Source organism: Perca fluviatilis, chromosome 3 (assembly GCF_010015445.1).
Source record: "Perca fluviatilis chromosome 3, GENO_Pfluv_1.0, whole genome shotgun sequence".
Taxonomy (NCBI): domain Eukaryota; kingdom Metazoa; phylum Chordata; class Actinopteri; order Perciformes; family Percidae; genus Perca; species Perca fluviatilis.
The window spans coordinates 26709298-26735613 of NC_053114.1; the positions used below are offsets into that span (position 1 = coordinate 26709298).

The window sequence follows — 26316 nt, forward strand, 5'->3', positions numbered from 1 at the left end:
TGTAAAAACAAGAACCCAACATACTTAGAATGTGCGTTACCTCGGTAATAATGGCTTTACTGAGTTTAACTCTCTCCATCTCCTCAGTGCAGCTCTCCAAGCTGTAAACTTTAGAAAGAGGTATAGGTCGGCCATCCCGGCACAACACTGCCTGGCAGGTGCCCACATTGGCCACAGTGAGGCTGAAGTAGCCTCCTGGATCTGAAGGCTCATGGTGAATATAACACAGCAATGCAGAAGCACCCAGTTTCTGGCCAGCCATTCCTAGTTTCCTGTCCAATACAAAAACAAGCAAAACTGCTGACAAACTCTTGAAGTCACTGGTTTTAGCCTACAAAACTGCAGTAAGAGTGCAATTATTTACCAAAAGAGGTATTAACAAAGACTAACATTTAAAAGAATCTGTCTTACCTGTGTGAGGTGAGGAAGGTGTTGCACATATACACATTGTCAATACTGGAGTGCTGCAGTTCTTCGCACAGCACATCTCCCATGGTGCACTGCAGCAGCCGAGGCACTTCCTCATTGCGGTCGCCATCAAAGATGCCATAACATGCTTCCACACCGTCTCCAAACCGGTCTACAGCCAGCACAGACACACACAACCTGTCCCAAACAATAGATCCACATTAACAAACAGTTGTCATACAGGCCCTGGCATACCAAGCCGACGGCCAGGGACTAGTGGCGACAAAGGCCGATTGTGGCGTCGGCCGTCGTCGCCTTTGTCTAAAAAATTAGCACTGGAACACACCGCAGAAACTACAGCCGACGGCCAAGAACCACGTATGTTCTGCGCCTGCGTGAGAGGAAATAACTCTCCATACCAGCAGACGGCGGTAATCCATTGTCATTCAACAAGGGCAACCGGATAACATTGCTATGATACCCACAACAAACAGTGCTTGCTCGATCAGCGGCAGAACCAAACAGAGCCTAAAGACAGCAGACACCGGGAGATGGCTAACCAGACTGTGCCTCTCCCAGGCTTTCATCCGTTCTCTCGGCAAAGAAGTCCTCCTACAGTGGGGAAAATTAAGCGCCTTATTTTTTTTTACAAACACAACGAAACACAAAGCAGTACTGACTTGTTTCTTTGGCCGCTCATTTCAGAGTAACCGTGGTTCCATGGAGGGGAGGCACTCTGTGAGTCTCCTGCTGTCGTGGTAGATTTCTGGTCTAACTTCAGGGTGGTGATGTGACTAAAAAAGGAGAAGAAATATAGTAGAATGAATTGTAGAAGAAGGTATACATACAGTATGTACGTGCATTATTTCCTTAAACAGCTACAAACTTAATCGGGTAAGGAAAAAACACCGTTAGGCGAGTGTCACCGTTCAAGGTTAAGGTCTTTCTCTCTTGAAGGCCGCTGTGATCTATGCCAAGAAGGACAGAGCATAACCTGACCGCATTCTGATAAGTTATTAGTCCAGGTAGAGTGAGCTAATGCTGACAGGAAGAGAGATGCGATATAACTACAGCCAGTTCAATACACTCAAAGTTATGATCTTTTTCACAGCTATATTATTATCTTTTCATTGCTTATGTTTTACATAAAAGAATGATGCCATAACCCTCCAGTATGTGTCCAGACAACTACACAATCTAAAGAGTTTATATTTCATGCTTGACAAATTCAAGTGAGTGAGATACCTGTAACTATTTCTAAACTGGTCTGGGTTTTATGACTCACCTGAAGAGGTTGAGGGTTTTGTGTTCCAGCATCAGGCTGCTGTTGCCTGTCAGGTCCAGCTCTTGCAGAGTGGCAGGCAGCGAGTCAGGCAGCTGGATCTCAGTCAGCTCATTACAGCTTAGATCTACAAGCTACAAACGTAACAAAACACACATGAGCTGACAGGCTGAACATAATCATACACTGGTTAGGCAAATAAAACCAAAACCAGTCTGACCTTGATCTCAGGCAGGTTGAGGATCTCTGGGAAGACAGTAATGTGGTTGGAGTGTGCTATGAGGGTGTGCAGTCTCTTACAGCTGGACACAGTGGAGGGGATAGTCTTTAGCTTGTTGCCACTTAGATTTAGCTCCTCCAGCAGTTCCAGCTTACTCAGCTTACTAAAGACACACAAACATGACAGTGGAACAATACTGTGAGCTTAAAGCTTTAGTGCGTAACTTTTTGATATTAACGAACGTCCGTTACATTCAAGCCATTGCCAAATGAGTTGCTACAAAGCTAATTAAGACTATCAACTGCACACAACTTTCTTTGTATTTCTCAGTATGGCTATGTTCAGAAGATTGTTGTGTCCGGTGACTTTCCCGCGCAGAAACTTGAGCGGAGATAATTCCCTCTTCTGAAGAGTCCATCATGTTTTTTTAATCCTCCGTGTCCTCCTTGGCTACTAGCAACTGCGTGGAGGAGCACTATAGCTTTAATAAGTAGAATAAAAAATATTATTAACACTGATCAACAGTAAGCCAAGGTAACACACCTGGCAGGGAAAGAGAGCAACTGGTTGTAGGCGATGTGAAGGACCCGCAGGTTCTGGTGTCCAACTAACAATGCACCGCAGTTCTCATTCAGGTTGTTCCCCGTCATGTAGAGTTCCTGGAGTGTGCTGAGGCTCTCCTCTGATGGGCTGCTGGGAGGAATACTTTCCAGAGCATTGGCTGACACATTTAAGTATTTTAGGCTGTGAGGGAAGACAAATAAAAACAACAGATACATGAGTTTAAAAAAGTGAATGCGAATATTCACCCTGCCCATTATTTTACAGCCAGGATTGCATCCAACGACTTTTTACACCCAATCCTGTCTCATTTACAGTGGATTTGGAGAAGATCAAGCTAAACGTTTGAGTTCCCTGACCGAGGCATCATTGTAATGGGTTATATTTATGTCCTGGGTTCAGGGAAATACATATTTTGTACAAAATAATACAAATAACATCATCAGATGTAACTTTCTGATTTGACCCTGTCTGTACAAGCAAGGGGGCCCTTCCCCTCCCCATGATCTCCCCCAATGCAAAATGTATACAAACAGCTAACATTTTGGATCAGAAATTAATTGTGAGAAAATGGAAGGTCCAGATTAATCCAACAGTTTGTTTTGATCTATGTAGTTTTTTTCTTTTATATATACTGGGGACAATTACATTTTACTACAATATCACGTATACTTTACTGTAACCAAGTGAATCATAAAACAACTATTTGAGTATTTTGCCTTTGTGCTTTAATTTTGTTCGAAGTACTTCAGGACTATGACTAAGAACAGGTATAGGGGGTTAAAAACTACAACTTGCTATTTACATATCAGTAAGCAAAACATATTTCCAATTAAGATGAAGTAGTATGTAGCAGCATGATTTATATTACATTATTCTAACAATAGTTGCAGCTACAGTATTGGTAGTATTATAACAATGTAATGTGTAGTAGTATGTAAGTGCAAGCCATCTATTATGTGCAGAATATAGGACATACCGTAATTTAAGTACAGAGATATGTAGATTGTTAAGGTGTGGCTTTAAGGTTGATTTTTTTTTTTATTCTCATTGTACTAAAGAAGATACTGCTAAACACAGACTGTTAATTTATTCCTTCAAGTGGAGCATTGATTTACACACTGTTGAACCTGCGCCGAGAGGAGGGACAGTAATTTGAGCTCCACTGGTCCTATGTAATTGATGTTGTTAAGTCATTGCCTGTGCGTATAACATAGTGAACAGTAATAAACCCTGTACTCCTGACACGTGAAGAAGTGAACCTTGTCACGCTGTTGTTTTAAAACAGAGTCAGACATTATTACAATGCTATCTCTGAAGCCCACAAACATTACAAGACTGTTGACAGACACCTTCTGGCCTTGTGGCCTTTTGGAATTCAGTGTCTATACAAATCTGAATATGTGAAAAGTGTCCTTATCAACCTCGTTTCTATAGCCATATATCATTTCCATCAGAGTGTAACTGCTTTCTCTTGTGAACTGTGCAGCTCTTTAGACAACACATCAGGAAACCCATCATGCACAAAGCAGTCACTGCCATTACGCCTCAGGATTAGAGACAGTAAAGTACATTAAGGCATTTGAATTGCTAATGGGTGTTAAGTGATTTACCACACAGGAAATAGGACGGCAAATTAAACTCCAGCTAGGATTTAGAATGCGCCATTGATCTTGACCACAATCTCTACACAATATATACTTCATCTCCAAAACAATAAGATGTGATACAATAACTGTCAACTGCAACCTAACAGGGAACACACTCCAGGTAAATGTTTCGAAGCAGAGCTGCTAAAGGACTCAAGTAATATCACGCATAGTTTTAAGGAAAGGATGAAGAAGGAACTAGAAAGATCTGTAGAGAGAAGAGGGTTGAGATACTCACTTTAAGGCCTTGTAAAACAGACTCTCAGGGAGCTCAGCTAGCTTGTTGTGCTGGAGGTCTAGGGCTTCCAGAGGGATGTGGTCAAGTAGGTCAGACACTCTCTGCAAACGATTGTTCCCCGCCAGCAGCTTTCTCAAACTCAAGCTGTTGAGCAGTCTGTCGGAGGCCAGAAGAGACATTAGAGAGCCAGATTAGGACAAGAAAAAAGAACAGATCAACAAAAAAGGAAACAAACTAAAGAACATTGTCTCCCTGTGCAGACTTGACTACTGGATGACCTTTTAGCTTGGCTGCCTAAACAGACTTTTTGTGCTCTCCTGAAACATCACATTATGAGTGGGTACCGTGGATAGAGGATGATCTCATTTGAAAAAGCTTTTCTGATTTCTCATTCAAATGCAAATGCCTGTGCTGAAAGCTGGCTGTAAATGATGGTAACTCTGAGCCAAGCACTTTATACGAAGGCCATATTTTACAGTTGCAACCAAAAGACAAAAATACTGTTTTACACAGAGAGACTGATACCAGCTGTTATTTGTGCCTTGTTATTTCCATTGTTTCACTACCATAATAAATGTTTAAGATGGACAATATGAAAAGCAGTTTGTCAATAGAGTGAGCAGTTAAAATGCATGACCATGTGTAATGTGACACCTGATCTCCTAATTCTGGAAACGATAGATATCTGTTTATTACAAGAGCTGAATCCATTTCAATTATGCAATTATGCAACATAAAAGATCAAGTTTAAGCAGATATGGTTCAGGATTAGTGACAGAATAAGGTCAGTAACCTGGAAGGAAGCTCAGACAGGAGGTTGTGCGTGACGTCCAGCATCTCAATTTTTCTGCAGTCACACACCCAGTCCGGAAGGTACTCCAAAAGGTTCCTGTCTCAACACACACACAGTCATACACATAGAAAGACACACACACAAACACTCAAACTGAGCGGAGTTGGCATTTGGCTTTTAATAATACAGATGGGTAAACAGTTTTGAAACAGTGGTAAACAGGAGGCCATAATAATAGCCTTAACAATATCCTTGAGGGTTGTTTAAGCATGCAAATGATCTCGATGGGCATTTTAATAAAAACAGTTAGTGTCCGCAGTCAGTACAGGAGGTCGACTAGAAAAATGAATTGGTGCAGATGTGTCTTACACTGGCAGGTGGTTCAGAAACACAAGATAACTTATTTGACCCCTGACATACAGTGATGTTTACTGTGCATAATCAGGCCTACAGCAAGCAGATTATGAACATGCATCACAAAAATTAAGTAGAGTAAAATATGTGATTTGTTATATTAGATAAGTTATGTATAGGCCAAATGTGTAAGAGGTTCAATAGCTTAAAGGGATAGTTGTTTTTTTTAAGTGGGGTTATACAGAGTACTTATCCATAGTTGTGTATAGTTGTATTACCTACAGTAAATGGCGGTCAGCACCCAGTTTGGATAAGCAGGCAGGAGAACTGGCAAGGAAGCTAAGCAATGTGCTGCTGTGGATGGGGGCAGCAGGAAAATTTGTTTTAGCCACCTAAAAAAAGAACAGCTTCAGTTCCCCCGGCGTAAACTTAAACAGGGCTGTTTGACGTCAAGGTAAAGCTGTGAAAATATTCTAAATATAGTGTACACTTAAACTAAGATAGATTTTTCTTTAGGTGGGCCTTTTTAGATGGCTAAAATATGTTTAGCTGCTGCCCCCATCCACAGCAGTACATTGCTTAGCTTCCATGCCTGTCCTCCTGCCTGCTCCTTCAAACTCGGGGCATGCCAATTTCCATCTACTGTAGGTAATACACTGACTATGAATAAGTACCACATACAACACCACTTCAAAAAATCTGAACTATCCCTTTAAAATGTTTTTTTTTTTTAATTGTCAAATCTTTTACTGATGCAGCCTGAAAGGCAGTCAAGTATCTATACAGACAAAGTCAATCTAGCAAAAAATAATGTCTTATGGGCTCTTTGCATTTGTTTAGCGTCTTTGCCTTATACACACATACAAGCTTCACATGGTAGATTCCACAGAATTTGCTTTTGTTGGGTATTGGTTATCCAATTCAGTATTCAAATTCATTTACACCTTAAGATAAAGATACTATTTTTAGACACCAGAGCCTCTGTTTAAAAATATGTGAACACAGAGACCACAGACATTTCTTATTCCCAGCCAGAACTCACTGTGATAGGTCCATGTGTGTCAGCTGGTTAGGGACTGGATAGATGTTGACTGTTGTAAGGCCTGTGGGCAGATAAAAGCAGCAATCAGCAGCTAAACATCTGTCCCGTTCATATGTGTGCTTATAAGATGAATGTATCACTCGGGACAAGGGCCTGAACATACAGACAACAGCAGCCAGCGAGGCAATAATAGCAGCTAGTTGACGCTCTGTTTGACTCACGGTTGCTGCTGGCATGAAGCATGCGCAGTGTGAAACCGCTGAGTGTGAGTGTCCCCAGCTGGTTGCGCTGGCAATGCAGAGTCTCCAGGTTGCACACGGAGCTCAGGTCTAGTGAGTCCAAGTAATTGTCCCGTAAATCCAGCTGGGTCACCTGGCTCACTGCCTCTAGACTAACACTTTTCAACCAGTGCAGCCCATTTAATCTGCATTACAGATCACAAGAGATTAAATATCACAGGTTATTCCTACAGGAGCAAAAACATTAAGGTGAGTCATCAGTCATCAAATAAAATGCTTGATACAGAGAATAAAATGAAATTTCATACTTGCTAAAATTAAGATAGTAGTATAGTATTTAGGGTTATTGAAAAATTAGGTCACTAATAAAAAATAAAAAATTCCAGCAGTGGCTATTTTATTTTACAGTGACAGATCCTTAGCATAGGTTACTTGGAGAATGTCACAAGTATTGTTGCATATAGAAATGAATAATAGCAGTAACCATGTGTGAAATTTTTCACACTGTAATATGTCACAGCAGTTTCACCTTTGGAAAGAAAAGAGGAGTAATACAAAATAAATATTGTAGCAATCGTTAAGGTCAATCAATGTGAATTTGAAAGTGATAGATGAAACACACCTCAGGTTTTATTAAAAACCTAACATTGGCATCCAAGATATTGTCTTTGTTGGAAGACACACTGGAACCACTCCACTGACTCTCCCTTTGTTTCACTAGGGGACAACTTCTATAAAACATTTTTGTCAGAATTGTCTACCCATATTTAGCATCCTAACTTTTATGACAAGGTGGGACACAAAACAATAAAGAAATTCTGAGATCATGGCTGTCAGGTAAGGCACTGTGCTGAGATCCAGGCTCTCCCTTACCCCATCCATCCTGTTAATAAACAACAATTCCTCTTTTATGAGAGCTGCCAGCCCGCTGATCCACCACAGGTGCACCTTGCACTTTTAAATATAGTCTGCCATTGCCAAGCTGCAACTTCACTCCCAAGGTTGAATTATTAGCTGGCTGTGGGTGGAGCAGTGGTTGCTGGTATGATCCTCATACTGGTAGGAAAATCAATAAATAGAGCTTTCCTATCCCTCATTAACCACCACAGAGGTCCCCTATGCGAAAGACACTTAGCCCCCCCACTGTTCCTTGTGGAGCTGCTAAGAGGCAAACAAATACGTATGACTGTAGTTCTAGGCAGATTCCAGGTGTGAAGCAGGGCAATGCAGAAAAAACGGCATTTGTGCTTAGCAAACATGGCATCTATAAATAAATGTTTTACTAGAATTACCGCCTCGCAGTTGCATGCATCCGCATACCAGTCAAGTTGCCAGTCAAGTTTACATCTGTGTCTGTCCAGACTATATATATATGTAGTGAAGACTTTAAAGCAATTTAATAAAAAGCTATTAAGTATATTTTTTTAATGGCAAAACATGGATGTTTCACACACATTTTCAACCCGGCTGCACAGACGATCTAAACAATCACCACAGTTTCAAGGTGGGCACTCAAGATTAGTGTCACCAATTCAGTATCTGACCAAATGTCTCCTCTTCTCTTCCTGCGTTATGGTGTTCTATAATGGCCAGAAAGTGTTTTTGAAGAACAATATGAGGTCACAGTAAAGATGACCTTTGGGATGTAAAATGTCATCACTTCATCATTTTATCCTATCATATCATATTTATGTGACACGTCATAATTAGCGTAGGAATTCTTGAGTTATGGCCAAAAATGTGTTTTGTAAGGTCAGAGTGACCTTGACCTTTGACCACCGAAATCTAATCAGTTCATCCTTGAGTCCAAGTGGACGTTTGTGCTAAATTTGAAGGTATTCCCTCCAGGGGGTTCTGAGATATCACGTTCACAAGAATGGGACAGGCAGACGGCCAACCCAAAAACATTATAAAAATGGTGAGGCTATAAAATGTAAAATTGGTAAAAGGAGGACAGGCTGAGGTTCAGACTAGTGTTTGTGTCATTTATCTTTCTGTTAATGCCAGAGGAAGAAATAAAAAAAAAAAATTACTCATGCCTACTGAATTATTGACAGAGTTTGGAGGGGGTCCCCTTCACATTGCATATTACATTTTCCATATTGATCCAACAGAGAAAGAAGACAGGGAAGAGACGAAGAGAGGAAATGCAGAGGCTGAGCGCTGTTTATTCCTCTTACCGGAGGTCGATGTTTTTAAGGTGGCTCATTCTGGCCAAAGTACACAACTCCAGACTCTCCACTCTGTTCCCAGCCATGGCCAGCTTGTCCACTGCACTCAACCTCTCCAGCACAGCAGGGATGTGAGAGAAGTTGTTGAAGGAGAGCCCCAGGCTGTTGAGCTGGGAAAGGCCACCCAGCTCTTCAGGCAGGGAGCTGAGATGGTTCCCATCCAAAAACAGTGTCTGCAGGCTACAAGATGGAGAGGAGAAAAGTCATGTTTACTTCAAAGAGTGGTCAAAAGAAGATCTGCTTGTGTCCATTGTAGTTATATTGCCATTGTTTACAGAGCAGCATCCTACATTAAAGTGAGCAGGTCCACAGGATGAAAACTGCCTCAGCTTCCTGACTTAATCTGATTGCATAACAAAATATTTTAATTTAATGCATTTCACTGAATCTATTTAAACCTCAATCCAATGAGAGAAACATTATTATGTGCACTAAAAGGTGCAAACCACAACAACCTTGGACAAAACAAAAGCAAAAACTGAATGACAATATACACCACACAACAGAAAACATATTACAGAGAATGTATTTATTTATTTATTTATATGTATCCTGCTACACTAAATAGTTAAGCATTATTTATACTATCAACATTCTTATAGTTTTATAATTCAGTTGTACAGCATTATTTATATTTATATTCATATTGTTGTTCAGTTAAAACCCCCTACATTGGAACATAACGCCACTGTTTTACTCTTTCGTATTTTTGTGTTTATGTTGCATTTTTGTGATAGCACCTTGGGATTTCGGAAATTACATTTTGTTTCCAAATACTGTGTATGTGGAAATAACATATATAAAAAATAAACCTTAAAATATCTTGGTGTTTTTGCTTTCAGATTTTTCTGATACTGACTCACATACACAGGAATTGTTGTCTCCTTTAAAGCTGACCTAAATTGCAATTTGTGCAGGATTTCACTATGTGGTTGTGTTTGGGATTTACTTCTTATATAATTACTTGGTGTGCTGCTGAAATTACCTCATGCAGTTCAAATAGAATTTTTTGTGTAACGTTTGTTGATGTATATCCTAACTATTGCATTCATGTACTTTGTGTAATCTACTGTATGTATGTAGTGCATGTACATGCGTGTCATTGTTTCACACCTTTGAAGGTTGCCTATCTGCACAGGGACGGTGTGGAGATTATTACAGGAGAGGTTGAGTTCAGTCAGGGTGAGGATCTCACACGTACATTCAGGGAACACACCCAGACGGTTGTGAGACAGATTCAGGCTCTTCAGCTGAGAAAACCTAAAGAAAGAATAGAACAGCATGGAGGACCTTGCTTACCATATTCATTTGCCCAGATAATTCGCACAAATATCATGAGATAACAGATGTGTTGTAGCAGTGAGTGAACACCAACATACTGGGCTGTACCTGGATGTGTCTCCACCCAGTGTCTGACATCACTTTACTATGATCTAGCAGCACTGTTCCAGTACCAGAGAAAATGTACATACAAAAAAGAGAGTGCTTGCATTTCGTCAACAAATCAGCAATCAAAGCCTGCGGTTTAAACTAAGAGGGACATCATAGTTTTTGTTTGTTGTTGCTTTCATATGGGTAACAGAAGGTGACTGTGATGTTGAGAAAGAGCAGGGAAATACAGGAAGATTCAATGACACAGACAAGCAGCAGCGTATTGGCCCACTACTGTGGTCCACATTTTCTGCAGAGCTATTTGTTGGGCCTCTAGAGAATGCAGGGGACAAGAAATGTGAATGAAAAGAAGATATATGGTAACTGAAATCCAGGGTGAACACTGTGGAAATTAGATACTGTATATTCATTAGTTTTGTGCTGTTATTTGTGCATTGGGCTTGCATCAACTTATTAAGACGGCTTTGAAGGCAGCAGGAAAAATAATTCAGTTTTTTTTCCACTTTTTTTTTTTAAGTGTTCACGCGTAAAATGTATTAAAGGTCCCATGGCATGAAAATTTCACTTTATGAGTTTTTTTTTACATTAATATGCGTTCCCCCAGCATGCCTATGGTCCCCCAGTGGCTAGAAATGGCAATAGGTGTAAACCGAGCCCTGGGTATCCTGCTCTGCCTTTGAGAAAATGAAAGCTCAGATGGGCCGATCTGGAATCTTGCTCCTTATGAGGTCATAAGGAGCAAGGTTACCTCCCCTTTCTCTGCTTTGCCCGCCCAGAGAATTTGGCCCCCCCATGAGAGAGAGACATCATGGCTTTCAAATGAGCAAAGTGGCAGTTGGTCCAGACCACACCCCCACTCTCTACCTTGCCCCCCCACTAAGGTCTATATAAAAGCATCCAAAGAGCACCATGTCATGGGACCTTTAAAAATGACCCCATTGGTGCCTTAGTTTTACCAGTGTCTGATGTTACCAGATTTAGATTAGCCAGTCATACAATGTCTACATTTGATGAAGAAGGCATCTGCTGGTTGTTTCAAATAGAAATACAACTAAAGCATCTCGTCTGATGTGTGTGTATGTACACATTTGCAACATGTATCCAAGAGACTGGGCTGTGATGGATAAAGTGGTGCCATGCGGGTGCAGATCAGATCTTCCATATTAACAGATATGGACTATTTCCCTTTTATCCATGCATCCTCTTTTCTAAATATATATACAAAGAGGCTGCAGCAGCACAATGTGCACATAGAGAATTTAATGCACTTCATGTTCACCAGATTTAGATCACTGCACACATTTCTCGCAAGTATTATCTCCTGTGCTCAAAGAAAATAAATAGGGCTGTCAATCGGTTCAAATATTTAATCGCAAGATTGTCCATAGTTAACGCACGATGAATCGCAAATGAATCAAAAAATTTTTTATCTGTTCTAAATGTGCTTTTAAAGGGATATTTTTCAAGTTTTTAATGATCTTATCAACATGGGAGCAGACAAATATGCTTGCTTTATGCAAATGTTTATTATTATTGCAACAATCCAAAACAATAACAAATACAGTCTAGAATATTCTCCAGAACAACCTCAAAAGGTACAGTATGCTCAAAAAATATGCTGAAAGCATAATATGGCAAACTCAAGCCCATCAAGAAACAGATGGGCATATTTACCTGAATGTACCATTACTTGATTATACTAATACAATGTAGTGTCCCACTTTACACTTACAAAGGTTAACTAAACATCCCTTTTCTTTAAAGCAGCTATGTTTCAATATGCTTAAAAGCCTGGCACTTTCTGGGGGCCTGGAGTGCAGCGGTGCAGCATCACTTTCTGATTTCCCAAATTACGAAGCAGCTGGAGGCCCAAATCACAGAACGTGTGTGTATTAATCGTGCATCAAACTATGAAACATAGTGAATGAACTGTGGCCAGAGCACAAGGTCAATTACAGAATAGCGTCCAGAAATGCAGTAGAGACCTATTTTAGCGAGGCAGACACTTTCAGCCGCAAGGCCATGATCATAAAGAACTAAAGAACCGTCTCCTACATTTCTCTGTTAGCAAATGTTGTGGCTAATTCTTCAGGTTAAGAATGTATGATTACCTGGGGAGGTTGAGCAGGCCTCCAGGCCCCTGAAGACTCATGAAGTTGTGTCTCAGGTTGAGGTGGGTGACATCCTGACTGTAAAATAGATATTCAGGCACTGCTTCCAGACTGTAGCAGGACAGGTCCACCAGGCTGACTGTCTGAGACACCACCTATACACGCACATGCACATGCACATGCACGCGCACACGCTACAACACACACACACACACACACACACACACACACACACACACACACACACACACACACACACACACACAAAAGAAGGGAAACTTTTAGTGAGAGTACTACTATTTTTAGTTTGGCCTGTCAGCATCACATCTTTCATATCACAACAAGTAGCTCATACAGTAGCAAACCTGAAACTTGTATCCAAATGCCCTGTCAACATATATACTGAGCTGCCTTTTGCTCCAGCGCAGGCAAAGAATTTTTTTTTTTTAAATAACACTATTATCAGAAGTTGTGCAACTACACAGTTAAATAATAATAAAACTACTTTCCTTCTTGCAGCCTTGCAATCCTTAGAGCATTTGATCAACACTCCAACTCCAAATACATCCAACAGCAGGCTGCACTATTTAAAGAGTTTTTACCTTAAGTGAGCTGGGACAATGGACAGTGGAAGCAACTACATGGGCCTCAGATTATGTAAGCAGCCAGCTGCCTTGCCAAGACATTACTTCAGACAGACAATGCCCTAGTTTCCAGTTCAATTAGGCTTTTATCCCTTCTTCCAGGGAAACCCAGTCATCATGAATCAAGAGAGTAATCGAGTAACTTCAATATGAGGCAGTTACAGTCAGACCATAGCAAATATTTGTAGACATACACCGAGTTGCAGGTTTATTAGGTACACCTATTTAAAACTAATGCCGTCCAATTCAATAGCCTGCAATAAATCCTACCTTTATTAAAGTTATAATGTTGAGTCTTTGCTGAAACCTTTTCAAGGTGTTGATTCAACTTTATGGTCAATGTCGGCTGTAGTTTGTGGTGCTGTTGAATTGAACTTTGTTAGGCTAAAGCTTAAAGAAAAATGGAATCCCCCAGAGAATCAATGCGAGACACACAATATTTTCACAAGTAGCAAACTATTGTAACGTGTGTGAGTGTCGAGGAGTGTGTGATTGCTTCTACATGTGTGCTTTTGTGCTTATTTTAGTTTTATCTTATTATCTTAGTCTACTCTCACTGCTGTCACAGTACAGTTACACAGCGTTGTCTCACATTTTTCTTGTACAAAATGTAGCTGCACCATCTCAGAGATGATTGTTCACAGGCCAGCCATCATTGTCGGCAACCCAGCACAGTGCTCATCCAGTCCAGTCTCCTCCATTAACTACAGGGCTGCACGCTGTGCAGTAACCCAGAAAATAGGATGGCTGCTCAGCAGAGCGTGACATCACGTCACTGCTTTTAAAGATGACAAAAACAAAACTGCTCATCTCCCACAAAACTACTCATCTGCCTGCCACTTAAAAATCAACAACTCCTCTTTAAAAAGAGTCATTAAATGATGGGAGAGTGGGACGATGGACACAGATTGCCAGAGAATTAAAGAGGGGTAGAAAGAAAAGATTTACTGAGAGATTTACTGTTTAAGATGATTTGCATAGTAATTAAAACATTGTGACTGTGAAACATGGTAAAGCAACGTGATAGAGGAAGAAGACAAGGAAAGAAGACACTAAAAGGAGACAGCTGTTTTGGAAGGGAATTAAAACTTCATAGCATGAAGGGAGGAACTGTGGTCCTTGATCAAGTCCCTACACATCAATTTAATCATTATTACATGCAATCAGATAATTTCCTTTTCAGCTTCGGAACCAGGAAACACTTTTGTGTGGTTAATCAACTTGTCCAGCTAGCACAGCTGACCACAGCTAAACGTATCACATCGCTGACCATTTGCCTATTTGACTACTTTAATATGATATTCGAAATCTTTAAAAATATGTTTACACCACAGCTCAAAAACAGGTAATTTGCCTGCTTGTCATTTCTTCAGGAATATCCAGTCCAGTCAGGTACATTCAGTCCTGTCACACTTCAAATCTCATGATGCCAGTGGCAGAAAAAAGATGGTGCAGTAGTTGAGCCTCCTCTGTGCAGATCTGGCTTTTTGTTTATTCTTAAGAATAATTCTTGTGTGACGATTACTGAATAATGAGTTACACAATAAATATCATCCACTGAATTAATTAACTGCACACACAATTTTAACTGATGTGTAGTCAGAGCTACGCTTTTAATGCAGTTTGTACAATAACAAGTAATACATTGCGTAAAATTGTTATTGGCAGGAGATTATTGATGCCATTTATGTTCTTGTATACAGAATCTCCACCAAAGATATAGCCTGTCAGCAAAAGAGGACACAAATTGCAAAATTAGAACGCAATTAACTTCATATAATAGCGGTTTATTAATTGTGTAATTGCTTACGACCATAAATAAAGTATTTACACAGCAGTCATGAGTCACTTTTCCCTTGTATCTAAGAGAAACCTTTCTTTTGCAGTGACTGTCATATAGGAAACCATACATTTCTTTTGATAATATATTAAAATGTCAGTTCCTCTCAATTGTAAAACTGCACCAATTGGTAATTAGCTATAAAATTAGTACATCATTAGTTAAAAATGTAATTAATCTACAATATATTTCACCAATTCTGGCTTGCGATGAATGAAGAAATATACATTACAATTCTAAAAACAAATAAAAAAATTATGATATGCTGTCCTATAATGTATCCCTTCACTCCAGTATTCAGTCCTGTCCTGCAAGCGCATTTTGCAAGCACAAATGTACTTGCTGACTCCCTCTCTCGCTCGCACACACACACACACACACACACACACACACACACATTTATGCAATGTAGCATAACACTGGCCCAAATTCACCAAAAACCTTCATCAGTCATCATCCCTAGTCTCCACAGAAAGTCTAGGTCTCAGCCTAAATACAATGCACTAACAGGCTACTCTAACCCAGTAATCCATACCACCATGGTAGAGAAAGATCCTGGACTTAGCATCAGTCTACAACTAATTGGATTTTGTTTCTTTTTTTCTGTTGGCTTTGGCTTTCTCCTTCCATGGCTAATTGTATGCTGGCGCTGCCTCAGTGGAGGCTCTCACAGAGGCTGTTCAGCTCCAGGAAGGAGCTGCAGTACAATAGCCATTAATTAGGATATTAGAGACAAAGTAAGCTGAGCAGAACAGAAACAATGATTATTTTATAGAACAGCTGTGAAGACCTTGCAAGATATTCTGAAAGAAACACTGTATATAACATAAATACAAAAATGGGTTTGGGTCATTTACCATGCTATAATCCACAGTGACTAGCATAACAAAAGCTCTACTGGTGAGGGCCTTTTTGTAAAAAAAAGAACTCAATAGAAGTGCCCTCTGATGGAAGTTAAAATGATAAACTATGTGAATAGAGGTATGCTGTTCAATCGATGCCAGACACCGCTGAGGGTCTGCCTCTATGGAGCCAATCAGACGCACTCAGAGAGGCAGTTTCTGATTGGACAAGTCAGCATGCAGAAGGAAACTGTAGTCCAAACATCTAATCTGTGCTTTAAGTGCAAGCCTAGAGGGTCTGACTGGAAACAAACAACTGCTGCTAAAAGAAAACATAGATAGACACATATTGTGTCCTGCACACACAGTAACACACACCCTTTGTCTCATGCTTACTTTTGAGGCCTGCCGATGCCATCGCTGGTAGTCTGCAAGCGTGTCAAAGTTGACAAAGTATGTCTGGGCCTGTGATCCGGCTGAGCTGAACATCAGACAGTGCTGCCTCCGCTTCACCTCCTCCACCTCAATACAAAGACAATACACAGATACGATGAGGAGGAACACTGGGAGAGAAAACACAAACGGAAAATGATGATTATCATTACTCATTATTGCAATGATATTGGTAAAAGAATAACTCAACTTATCTTAACCAGGGCTTGACATTAACTTTTTTGCTCATGAGCCACTGTGGCTAGCGGTTTTACAAAAGCTACTAACCACTCAGCATCTTCACTAGCCGCTATTTTGTGGAAAATTACTTTTCAAGTGAATATGGTTAAAGATGGTTTGCTACAATTAACTTGAAGAACCAGATTTACAACCCTGTTAAATGTAAATGAGCACTGTAAACACCTAAATCAAGACTACATAAAATATAACACTGCAGTGATCAAATATTCAGCTCTGATAATGTGTGTAAAGATCCTTTTTGTATGAAAACATGCCACCGAATAAGACAGACATAAAAGAGTAGCTTCTTATGCATAGGGTAGGTGGTGCAGGGGTGTAGAAGATTAGGTGAAAGTAGTTGAAAGTGATTTGGAGCGCTCTTGTGTCACTAAACAGCCGGCACGAGCCCTCGGTGACAGGAAGAGGAGCGCACAGACCAGATGTCCTGCTAAATTGTCCTGCTGCAAGCTCTCTCTGTACTTCTTCTACAAACCTATACCTTATACAGTCTATGACCTGTACAGACGCAACTGTTGCCTCGGCTTGCCATATCACGTGCGCCCGCTGAACGGAGCTCTGGGGGATATTTTAAAGGTCCCATGGCATGAAAATTTCCCTTTATTAGGTTTTTTAAAATTAATATGCATTCCCCCAGCCTGCCTATGGTCCCCCAGTGGCTAGAAATGGCGATGGGTGTAAACTTATGAGGTCATAAGGAGCAAGGTTACCTCCCCTTTCTCTGCTTTGCCCGCCTAGAGAATTTGGCCCACCCATGAGAGAGAGACATCATGGCTTTCAAACAAGCAAAGTGACAGTTGGTCAAGGCCATCCCCCCTCCCCCCTCCTCCTCAATAGCTACAGACACAGAAATGGCACATACTAAGTAAAGCTCATTGTGGGACTGGCTCTAGTGGCTGTAATTCTGCACCAAGGCTGAATTTTGGGAGAGACAGTATTCAGGTACAGTATTAGGGGACCACTAAGGTCTATATAAAAGCATCCAAAGAGCACCATGTCATGGGACCTTAAAGGAATCGCAGCAGCTTGCTGGTCTGGTGCCATATGGGCCACTGTACTCCGACCTGGGGGCTGCCGCTGCACACTGGGTCACAGCTGTGTTCCTGTGTCAGGCGGTGGTCCAGTAGGCTACTCCAGCCAACAGTGTTACATTATAAAGGCATGCCACCCACCAAAGTGGCTAGTGAAAGTGACTGTGTTACCCGCCACTGCCAAAATCTACCCGCTTTGGCGGGTTGGTGGGTGCTAATGTCAAGCCCTGATTTCAACACAGTTATATATCATTCAGTGTAGTTTATCTTACTGTTTTTCAATGACTAAATACTTAAATTTGCTAAAAGACCCCCTACATTACGGCCACACCTGTTCCCTTCAGCTGTAATAATTATATAGCATGCGTCTACCAGGCTGTCAGGCTTTTCTTTTTCAAAGATTTTAAAGCATTTTATGGTGGATTTCTTTTAATTTCAGTGTGCATATTGTAATGTGTACAAATAATCTGCACTGTCTATAGCTTCTAAACTTTGAGAAGGCCAGGTGTATAATGACTTGAATTCCAACAAAAAGCATATTTTATTGGTTTCCTGTCTGTGGTTCAAGGTGAAAGTAAAATCAGCTGTATTGTCTTTAGTTGAATATATTCTTTGGCCTACACAGCACACACAGTTGAGAACCATTGTACAGTGGTGCGTCATCATTTTAACTGATCAGCTCTATGCAGCCGTCCAACCCAGCTGTGTTGTTACAGTGTATCTACACTTAGCCTGGAGTGTGAGCTCTACCCTGGGGACAGGGAAAGGTTAACACCCCTTCAGGTTATCTGATCCCCAAACATTGAACTCTCACCTTTCCCCCCACCAGGGGTAGGATGTGCATCTTCCCAGTCAGGCTGTCTTTGACAGAGGCCACGATTAGACAGGTGCCGCAGAGAATGACCTGTCGCTCTGCCCACTTGTGCAGCTGCGTCTTGCCCTTCCTGACGCTGAATACGCCTTTCAGCAGGGTCCGCTCCTGCTGGTCTGCATTCACTGGACGCTCTGGAGGGAAAAGCCCACACACAGTGGTTAGTGTAGATCTACAGACATTGACATTAATGCACAAGACCCCCCCCAAGCCTCCTGTGCTAAACAAATTCAGTAAATTAATTGCAAATGTTCTGCAGTTACACAGAGGATGGAGGCTTCCAGAAAATGAAGTCATATAGACACTGACATGTCAGTATGATATCACCTATAGATGAGTCAGCTTCTTGGCTTAGTACTGTAATTCCAGGAACAGATCTTACATCAGCACTTCAGATGGACACTGCCCTATTATCTCATATACTGTAATCTGATTAGATCTCACTACACGATCATAAGTTTTATCTTATGTAGAGTAAGGGTGAGGAAATTAAACTCCATTATTATATATAAATAATAAATTAAAGAAGTAGGAGAGTTCTGTTGTGACTGGAACCAATGCAAAACCCCATACTTAGTTGGGAACTGTGGGATATGGGTTGGGTCTGGGTTTGTTTAAAGAGACCTTTTATACTACTTTTCTGGTCTGGTTTTTGATTCGGACTCCTATAGAGCAGCCTGACATGATTCCCTGCACACTAAACAATGTAGCTCGTCGTGAAACTCTTCCCGTCCTCTGTGCACTTTCTGCAGCTCTTCTGAAAGCTGGGTTTAGGTTCCTCCTCCTCCTTGCCCCCCCTCCAGCCAAGCCCACTCCGTGACCTGTGAACAGTCAACTTCCGGAAGAGCAGCATGACCATGTAGGGAAGTCTGTTTCATTGACGTAGACAAATCCAAGAAATTAAAAGAGCCCACTGAGACCCAATGAGATCCGAGCGTTCAGAGCTGGGCAGAGCTAACCCAAGCTGCCTGCAGGGCTTACGTATAAGCGCATTTACCTGATTATTTGCCATTTTGGTATCGTTTATTTATTTTTTAGTTTAGAATTGTATATATATATATATATATATATATTATATATATATATATATATATATATATATATATATATGGAATATATATATATACATATATATATATAAGTCAAAATAGATGAAAATTCCAACGTACTAAGGATATTATCTCTTTCTCTCCCTGTCTGTACCAATCATCTGTGTTTGTCATGTGTTGCAAGTAGACACACAATGCTCAGTGAGCAGTTGGAAAGAGACAGTCAGGAAGAGGTTAAATAAAGCAAAAATGTAGCTTTGGATCCAGAGTTGGGTTTAGGTCTAGTTTGGCAGTAGCAATCAGGTTTAGTCAGGTTGGGTCCTAAAGATGTGGGAATGGGCAGATGTCAGTTTTAGGCCTAAACATAACTCTAAGCCATAGCATCTCAATAAAAGATACAGATACGGGCCAAGTTCAGGTCTCAGTTTAAGGCCAGTGCAGAACTCTAAGCCATAGCATCTCAATTTATCCTTGCAATTAAGGATCCATCTCTTCTCTTTTTCCTCCTTCATATAATTCCTCCTCCCTCTCTTTCAGGGATGCACTGAGTCCAGAATTCGGCTTTGGATTCAGCCGAATATTGAGCTTTTTGACGGGGTTCGGTTTCTGCTGAACCATAGAATTTTTTCCACCGAACCGAACCCTACGCTTGCACTACACACACAATGACGCCGCCGTTGATTACTGGAAGGTGTTTACGTAGGTGGACCATTCAATGCAGTAGGCTGTGAGAAAGTGAAAGTGTTGTTTGGCAGTACTTTCAGTCAAAAGAAGGCGATTCAAGTTGAGCTACATGTTCAATTTGCAATGCCGATTTGTCTCGTGGTGGCAAGGACCCTAAACAATACACAAAATCGCCGCTATTAAAACATTTGAGTATGAAACATCCGAAAGAATACGAGTTGTGCATGAAAGAATCTATAGACAGCAGCCAAAAATGCAGCAATTTCAGGTATGACAGTCACAGCTAAAAACTTGTGTTAACCAGACGACCATTACCAGCTTTGCTAGCCCTACACCGAACAAACAATGGGGGTAGCCTATTTTATGGGATTATAAATTTAAAAGGCTAATATTTTGGATATTGATTGGATCTTGAGATAGGGTAAACGGCCTGTGGTAATTGTCAAAATAGTTATTTTATTTTAAATAGTTAAAATAAAATAAAATGAAAAATACACTGCTGTGGACATTGTTTACTTCAGTAATGTGTTTACTGTGTTAATGGACTGAGGATGGGAGTAGGATTCGGTATTTGGTTTTGGATTCGGCAGAATCTTAACCAGTGGATTCGGTATTCGGCTGAACCCCAAAAATTTGGATTCCGTACATCCCTACTCTCTTTATAGATCAAATTTGGAACACACCAGTAAACGCATTAGAACTAAGGTGCAGCTAAATTATCAATGTGTCCTGTAAATGTAGTATGAATATGTCCCTATCTATCCCTTCCTCTTTTTTCTTCCTCTTTTGTTGTCCTAACCCAGCAGAAGCATAAGTTATATTGATGAATGAGTCAGGGTTTTGTCACATTAAATTTAGCTCTTTTCAATTTGTGCCAACTTGCACAGCAGGCAGCTTTAGGTGGCCAGTGCTGAAGGACACATCAGACATTAGTGCTGTTGTCTCTGTCAGGCTTCAAGTACACTCAGGTTAATGGCAGGTCAAATAAGCACAGAGGAGACACTGCCTCAGCCTCTTGTCCTCTGTGGTTACATGTTTCCTTAAACCAACTTGTGCTGCCTCCCAATCTGCGCTCTCTCCCTCGTTCTGTCTGACTCGCTCTTCCTCTCCACCTTCCCATTCACTTCACAAGGTCATTCAAATGAAATGAAAGGCTGCTCATGTTTTTCTTCGCCAGGGAACAAAATGAACAAGCCAAGTGCTTCTGACAACAAATTGACTGCCTGGCAGATCAATAGCAGTGACTGTGTGATCCTTGGGCGTCCCCTCACTTATTGAGACAATTAGAGACACAAACCATCACAGGGTCAGAGATGGGTTGTATTTGAAAGGGGGAAAACACCTGGACATGGAGCTGGATATCAAACCACAAGGCTTTTTTGGCACAGACCGCAATGTGTCCGGAGCACAGAATGTTGGAAGTCAGCATTGAATGTATGCTCAGATTGTTACTTTTCTTTACTTACTTTGACTAGACACTGAATTTAAATCCTAGTTTTAGACTGTATTGTATTAAGGAAAGGTTTTTCGCATGGGTGCTTGTGTTTAGACTATTTAACTCATTTAACATTTTAGAAGCTTATTTAGGTTAATGAAAAAAAATAGTTTTATTTATATTCCTACAAGAAAGGCATCAAAAAAACATTATTCTGATATTGGAACTGAAACTCAGGTATCATATTGGCATGGCACTAGTATAAAAACATTACCCAGCCCTACTGGACAATTAGAAACAAAAATTTTTTTGGTGTAATTGCCCTTTCCTGTATATCACTGTATGAAGACAAGGAATTACTATCATGGACTGACACCTGAATCCATACAAGGAATCCATACACAAATCCTTTCTCTGTATGCCAAATACTAAAAGAATTTCATCACATACCACATTACAGTATTTGTAATAGTAGTTTACTGTCAACAACAACAAAGGTTTACAGAATCCAGCTGACAGCAGACAGAGTAAGTTAGAATTAACTAAAAATTATATATTCATTAAAACAAGTAATTAAGCAAAACATCAATAAGCTTGTCATCACGCACACAGACATGTTGACAAGGCACTCTCATTTGCTTCAGTATATCACCAGAAACAAGCACACTTAGCTTTGTTATGCTGTCAGGGGGCTATACCCTTAAGAGCACTACCTGCAGGATGCTAACACACATTCTGGTCAATGCTCTGAACACTATATATAGCAGGAAAATAATTCTTAAACAACCCTAAGCCCCAGCAAAAGGTTGTTTGGTTGATTTCCAAAGTGACCTTGCATTTTATCACAAGTAATATCTTAATTTACAAGCTATAATCACCTGTACCTTCGTCCTTTAAAAAAAAAAAAAAAGATTCTAAAGCATTTCTGGATTTGTAGGACACTGGTCATCTAACAAAGACTGATGCAGAACATCAAGTATTTGTGCTCCTGTGCGATTACAACTATACAGCATCACAAACTCCCAACTGGAGTAGAAGCACCTTTGGCTAAATCTATCGACAGAAAATGAATCGGCAACTATTCGTTTAAGCCATTCATAAAGCTACAGTGTTTGTTCTTGCTCCTCCAATGTAAGAATTTGCAGATTTTTGCAACAATTTTCAACAAGTAAAATAATACCTCAATTGAATTAGTTGTCTGCTGGAGCTGTGGGTGACAATTACACATAATATGCATACATGAATTCACGGTGTGAGCATACAGGCATCCATTAATCCATCAACATAATGCTTCCTGCACTTCCATATCAACACAACCACCAATCTGAAAACCATTGGCCTTACGCAATATCAAACGTCCCCACCATAAAGAGCCAACTTTTAAAACAAACACACATGCTATCCCTCAAGGTCTGTGGGGCTATTAGTTGCTAGGGAAACAGGTTGTTCACAAAATCAAAGTCCAATCTGAGTTGGTAAACCTCCATACTGTCTCCAGCAACCTCTGGCTGCTCTGTGTAAAACCGGGCAAATCAATCCCATCCCACTGATGACGAATAATGTTGACCATTCCCAGCGGCTCCAGAGGGGTTTGGTGACATAGTCGTAGACATTGTGTAACACTGTTTTCTGTTGCAGGATGGTTTTGTCCAAGCTAAGGGAGACCGTAGGAGCAGGGCCATGGAGGGGCCCGTGCTGCCGCCACTAAACTAATCATCAATGTGTCAAGCGGCCTCCTTGGAGAGGCTGCCAAACCACAGGGACAGTGTGACAAATGACAGATCAGAGAGTCGACTGTACGACTTCTTATCTCTCCTCTGTTCATCTCAAGTGTTGCTGTGGCCTTCACTCGCCAGCAAACTTGGTGACATCTCACTTCCCATGGCATGCCAGATGAGCGACGAGGTCAGATTCTGCTCTCTTGTCACTGAAGAATAAAAATGGAGAGAAAAACAGATGGGAAGAGGGATATGAGGGAAGAGAGAGGTGACAGAGAGAAAGTAGAAAAAGAGAACTGAGAGGGATATGAAAGGTGTAAGATAGGATGTGAATTGGTGATCAAAAATAAGAGCAGAAGTGAACTGAGGAACTAGAACAGGGTGGAGGGCTTGAAAAATTTGTAATTTATAGTAATATTTGTCAAAAAGCTCCTTACAAAAGATTAAAATTGGGGTAACTGCTTGCCTTCAAATCTATTATTATTACTATGAACTGCTACATTAATAGTGATACATGTATTATTGAGTATTAGAAATAGGGACAATTAATACATTATTCAATAAGCTGATTGACAGAAAATGTATCTGCAACTATTTCATAAATGAAGTAATCGTTTAGGTCAAGCACAAATGCGAAACATTTAATGGTCCCAGTCTCTAAAATATTAGAATATCTTAACAAAAATGGCCTCCAAAATTATCTATAAACTGCATCGCTTTGCTTTTTGACTGTTGGCCAACAAAACAAGACATTTGTGGCATTACTTTGGGCTACAGTATAGGAAACTGTGATGAACATCCACACTGTTTCCTGATGGTTTATAGACCAAACAATTCATTTGCTGATCAACTGATTATGAAAATAATTGTTGGTTGCAGCCCGAATTTGAACGATAAACAAGAGTAGTGATGTATCATTCAGAACAGCTGTTGATTAACTGGATGACAGCATACATTATGTATGTTAGTTCACTAAGTATCCGGCACCACTCTAACCAAAGTATCTGCTCTCTTGTAAACATCTTTAAGACTTTAAGACTAAATGAACATCGCAAAATGCTTCATTTAAAATGCTCCATCATTGTAGGAGGGTTAAGGAAAATTAAATGTACCCAAAATAGGTAAAGTGGCCATTCTTTCTATTTTATGGTCAAAACACAAAAGTCATTGTGCCAATTTTTTGTCTGTAGCTCCTGATCTTGTTCTGGAGGGTGTTTATACAGTACATTTTTGCAAGTGAACCACATGATTTCAATAGAACTGTCGAGCACTCAGTTGAACACAATACTCCCTGTATCCCAGAGCTTTTTTGTCTTGCTCAAGATTGCATAGATTGTGTTAGCATGCAGTAGGGGGTCAGTGGAGGCGGAAACACAGTCTGATTTGACTCAGAACAGCAAGATCTTTTTGGCAGTAAATTCAGATTCAACCCACCACCCAGATGCCTCCTCTTGGTGGTCTGTGTTTACCTCTATTTATAAAACTCTTATTTCAACTTTGTGCAAGAAATTCAACTCTTATAACAAATAAAGTAAGCCTGCACTGTGCCGAACACAGATGGAAGACACACAGCTCAATACTGCTTTTGAATGCAGATGACATTAAAACAGACCATTAAAATGTTGGATATTTTTCAGCAGCAGTAAGCCATCTGAATTGAAAACTAACCAACAGTCTTGGATGAAAGACTGCAGGTTTCAAATAAGAAAGAGGAAATCCACAGTAGAAACGGAGCTCAATCATAAAAACAGCATGTTACCAGGAGCTGTCAGGAAACAACGGAGAGCTTGCTCTCTGCAGACCTCTTTTGCTCGGGGCAAGTCTGTGGGAACCTGGATCTGAGTTTCATTATTCTCTTAAATCACAGTCTGAGTGCTTCTCCACTTTTTTTCTCTGTAAACCAATTATTTCTGCGTTTATACCATAAAATGAAGAAGCAACCTTGTGCTTTCTGTTTCTCCAGGACATGCTTATTATGACTCCGTGATAAACCACTGGGCCTCAGAGTTTCAGACACTGGTTCACCGTCAATGTCATCCCAGTTTAGGCATGCACTGTCTTCATTTAGGTATAATTTCCATTAGTAAATCAGCACCAGCCAAATCAATAACTTATTAGCTGAGTTCACACCAAGTTTATTATAGTTTTGAATTTTCAATTAATTTTTAGTTTTGACTTTTTGATTTCATTTTAGTTGAGTTTAAGTTAGTTTTCAGAGTGTGTTTACTAGTTTTAGTTTAGTTTCTGTTTTTCAAAAAGGTAAAGTTTTTATACATTTGGTTTTACAGTAATTTTAGTTTGTTATTGTTGGTGCCAGGTATAATGTCTCAGAAGTATGTAGCAACATATACATACAAAATACATGGTTGAAGAATTGTATAAGAATGGCCGTGATGTTTAATGTTGGCACTGTTTTAGTGTCTGATGTGAAGCAATTGCTGCACAGCATCATCTCCTGGAATACAAGTCTGTTTAATTTCGGTGGTTCAATGTTACGAGAGTTGACGGTAACTTCATGCATTTTCAGTCGTGAAATATTATAGATAAAAAACTAAAACTGAAATGATTTACGTTCATTTTATTTTATTTGTATTAGTTTTAAAACCTGGCAATATAGTTTCAGTTTAGTTTTAGTTTGTCTTGAATGTTTTAGTTAAATATTTTTCATTGCTTATTTTCTTTTAGTTTTATTTAACTATAATGTGGTTGACATGGTTTACAGTGCTCGCAGATGACTTATTTCCTTCTGCTCTGACACTGAGCCTAAGCTCAAAGATGTAAGACAGAGATCACCCAGGCAGAGGTGGAACAGGGCTCAGTGGAGCTTACAGCACGCCTTGTCTATGCTGCAGCTGCAAGGGCCGACACAGAGAATCACTGGCCCTCGGGTCTCTGTAGTTGTTTTCACTAGGAGCTTTTTTTTATTAAGTCAGCATTTAGAAATGTTTACTCCCCTGTCCATGTTTGTTTTCATCTCATCTGTGCACCACAG

The 26316-nt window shown here is 40.3% G+C and overlaps 1 protein-coding gene across 2 annotated transcripts in view; it reads right to left on the reverse strand.

Annotated features, from left to right (window-relative positions):
* The window catches only part of phlpp2 (PH domain and leucine rich repeat protein phosphatase 2), a 51777-nt gene that overhangs the window by 6151 nt on the left and 19310 nt on the right, over positions 1-26316 (reverse strand). For both annotated transcript variants that reach the window (XM_039794437.1, XM_039794436.1), the window contains exons 4-18: positions 18382-18572; positions 16243-16368; positions 12521-12675; positions 10131-10277; positions 8967-9197; positions 6769-6971; positions 6548-6608; positions 5152-5247; positions 4359-4514; positions 2454-2654; positions 1911-2073; positions 1694-1824; positions 1089-1202; positions 412-606; positions 41-272 (exon numbers count right to left, since the gene is read on the reverse strand). In XM_039794437.1, the coding sequence (XP_039650371.1) occupies positions 41-272; positions 412-606; positions 1089-1202; positions 1694-1824; positions 1911-2073; positions 2454-2654; positions 4359-4514; positions 5152-5247; positions 6548-6608; positions 6769-6971; positions 8967-9197; positions 10131-10277; positions 12521-12675; positions 16243-16368; positions 18382-18572 (2402 nt within the window). The remainder of the gene's footprint in view (positions 1-40; positions 273-411; positions 607-1088; positions 1203-1693; positions 1825-1910; positions 2074-2453; positions 2655-4358; positions 4515-5151; positions 5248-6547; positions 6609-6768; positions 6972-8966; positions 9198-10130; positions 10278-12520; positions 12676-16242; positions 16369-18381; positions 18573-26316) is intronic.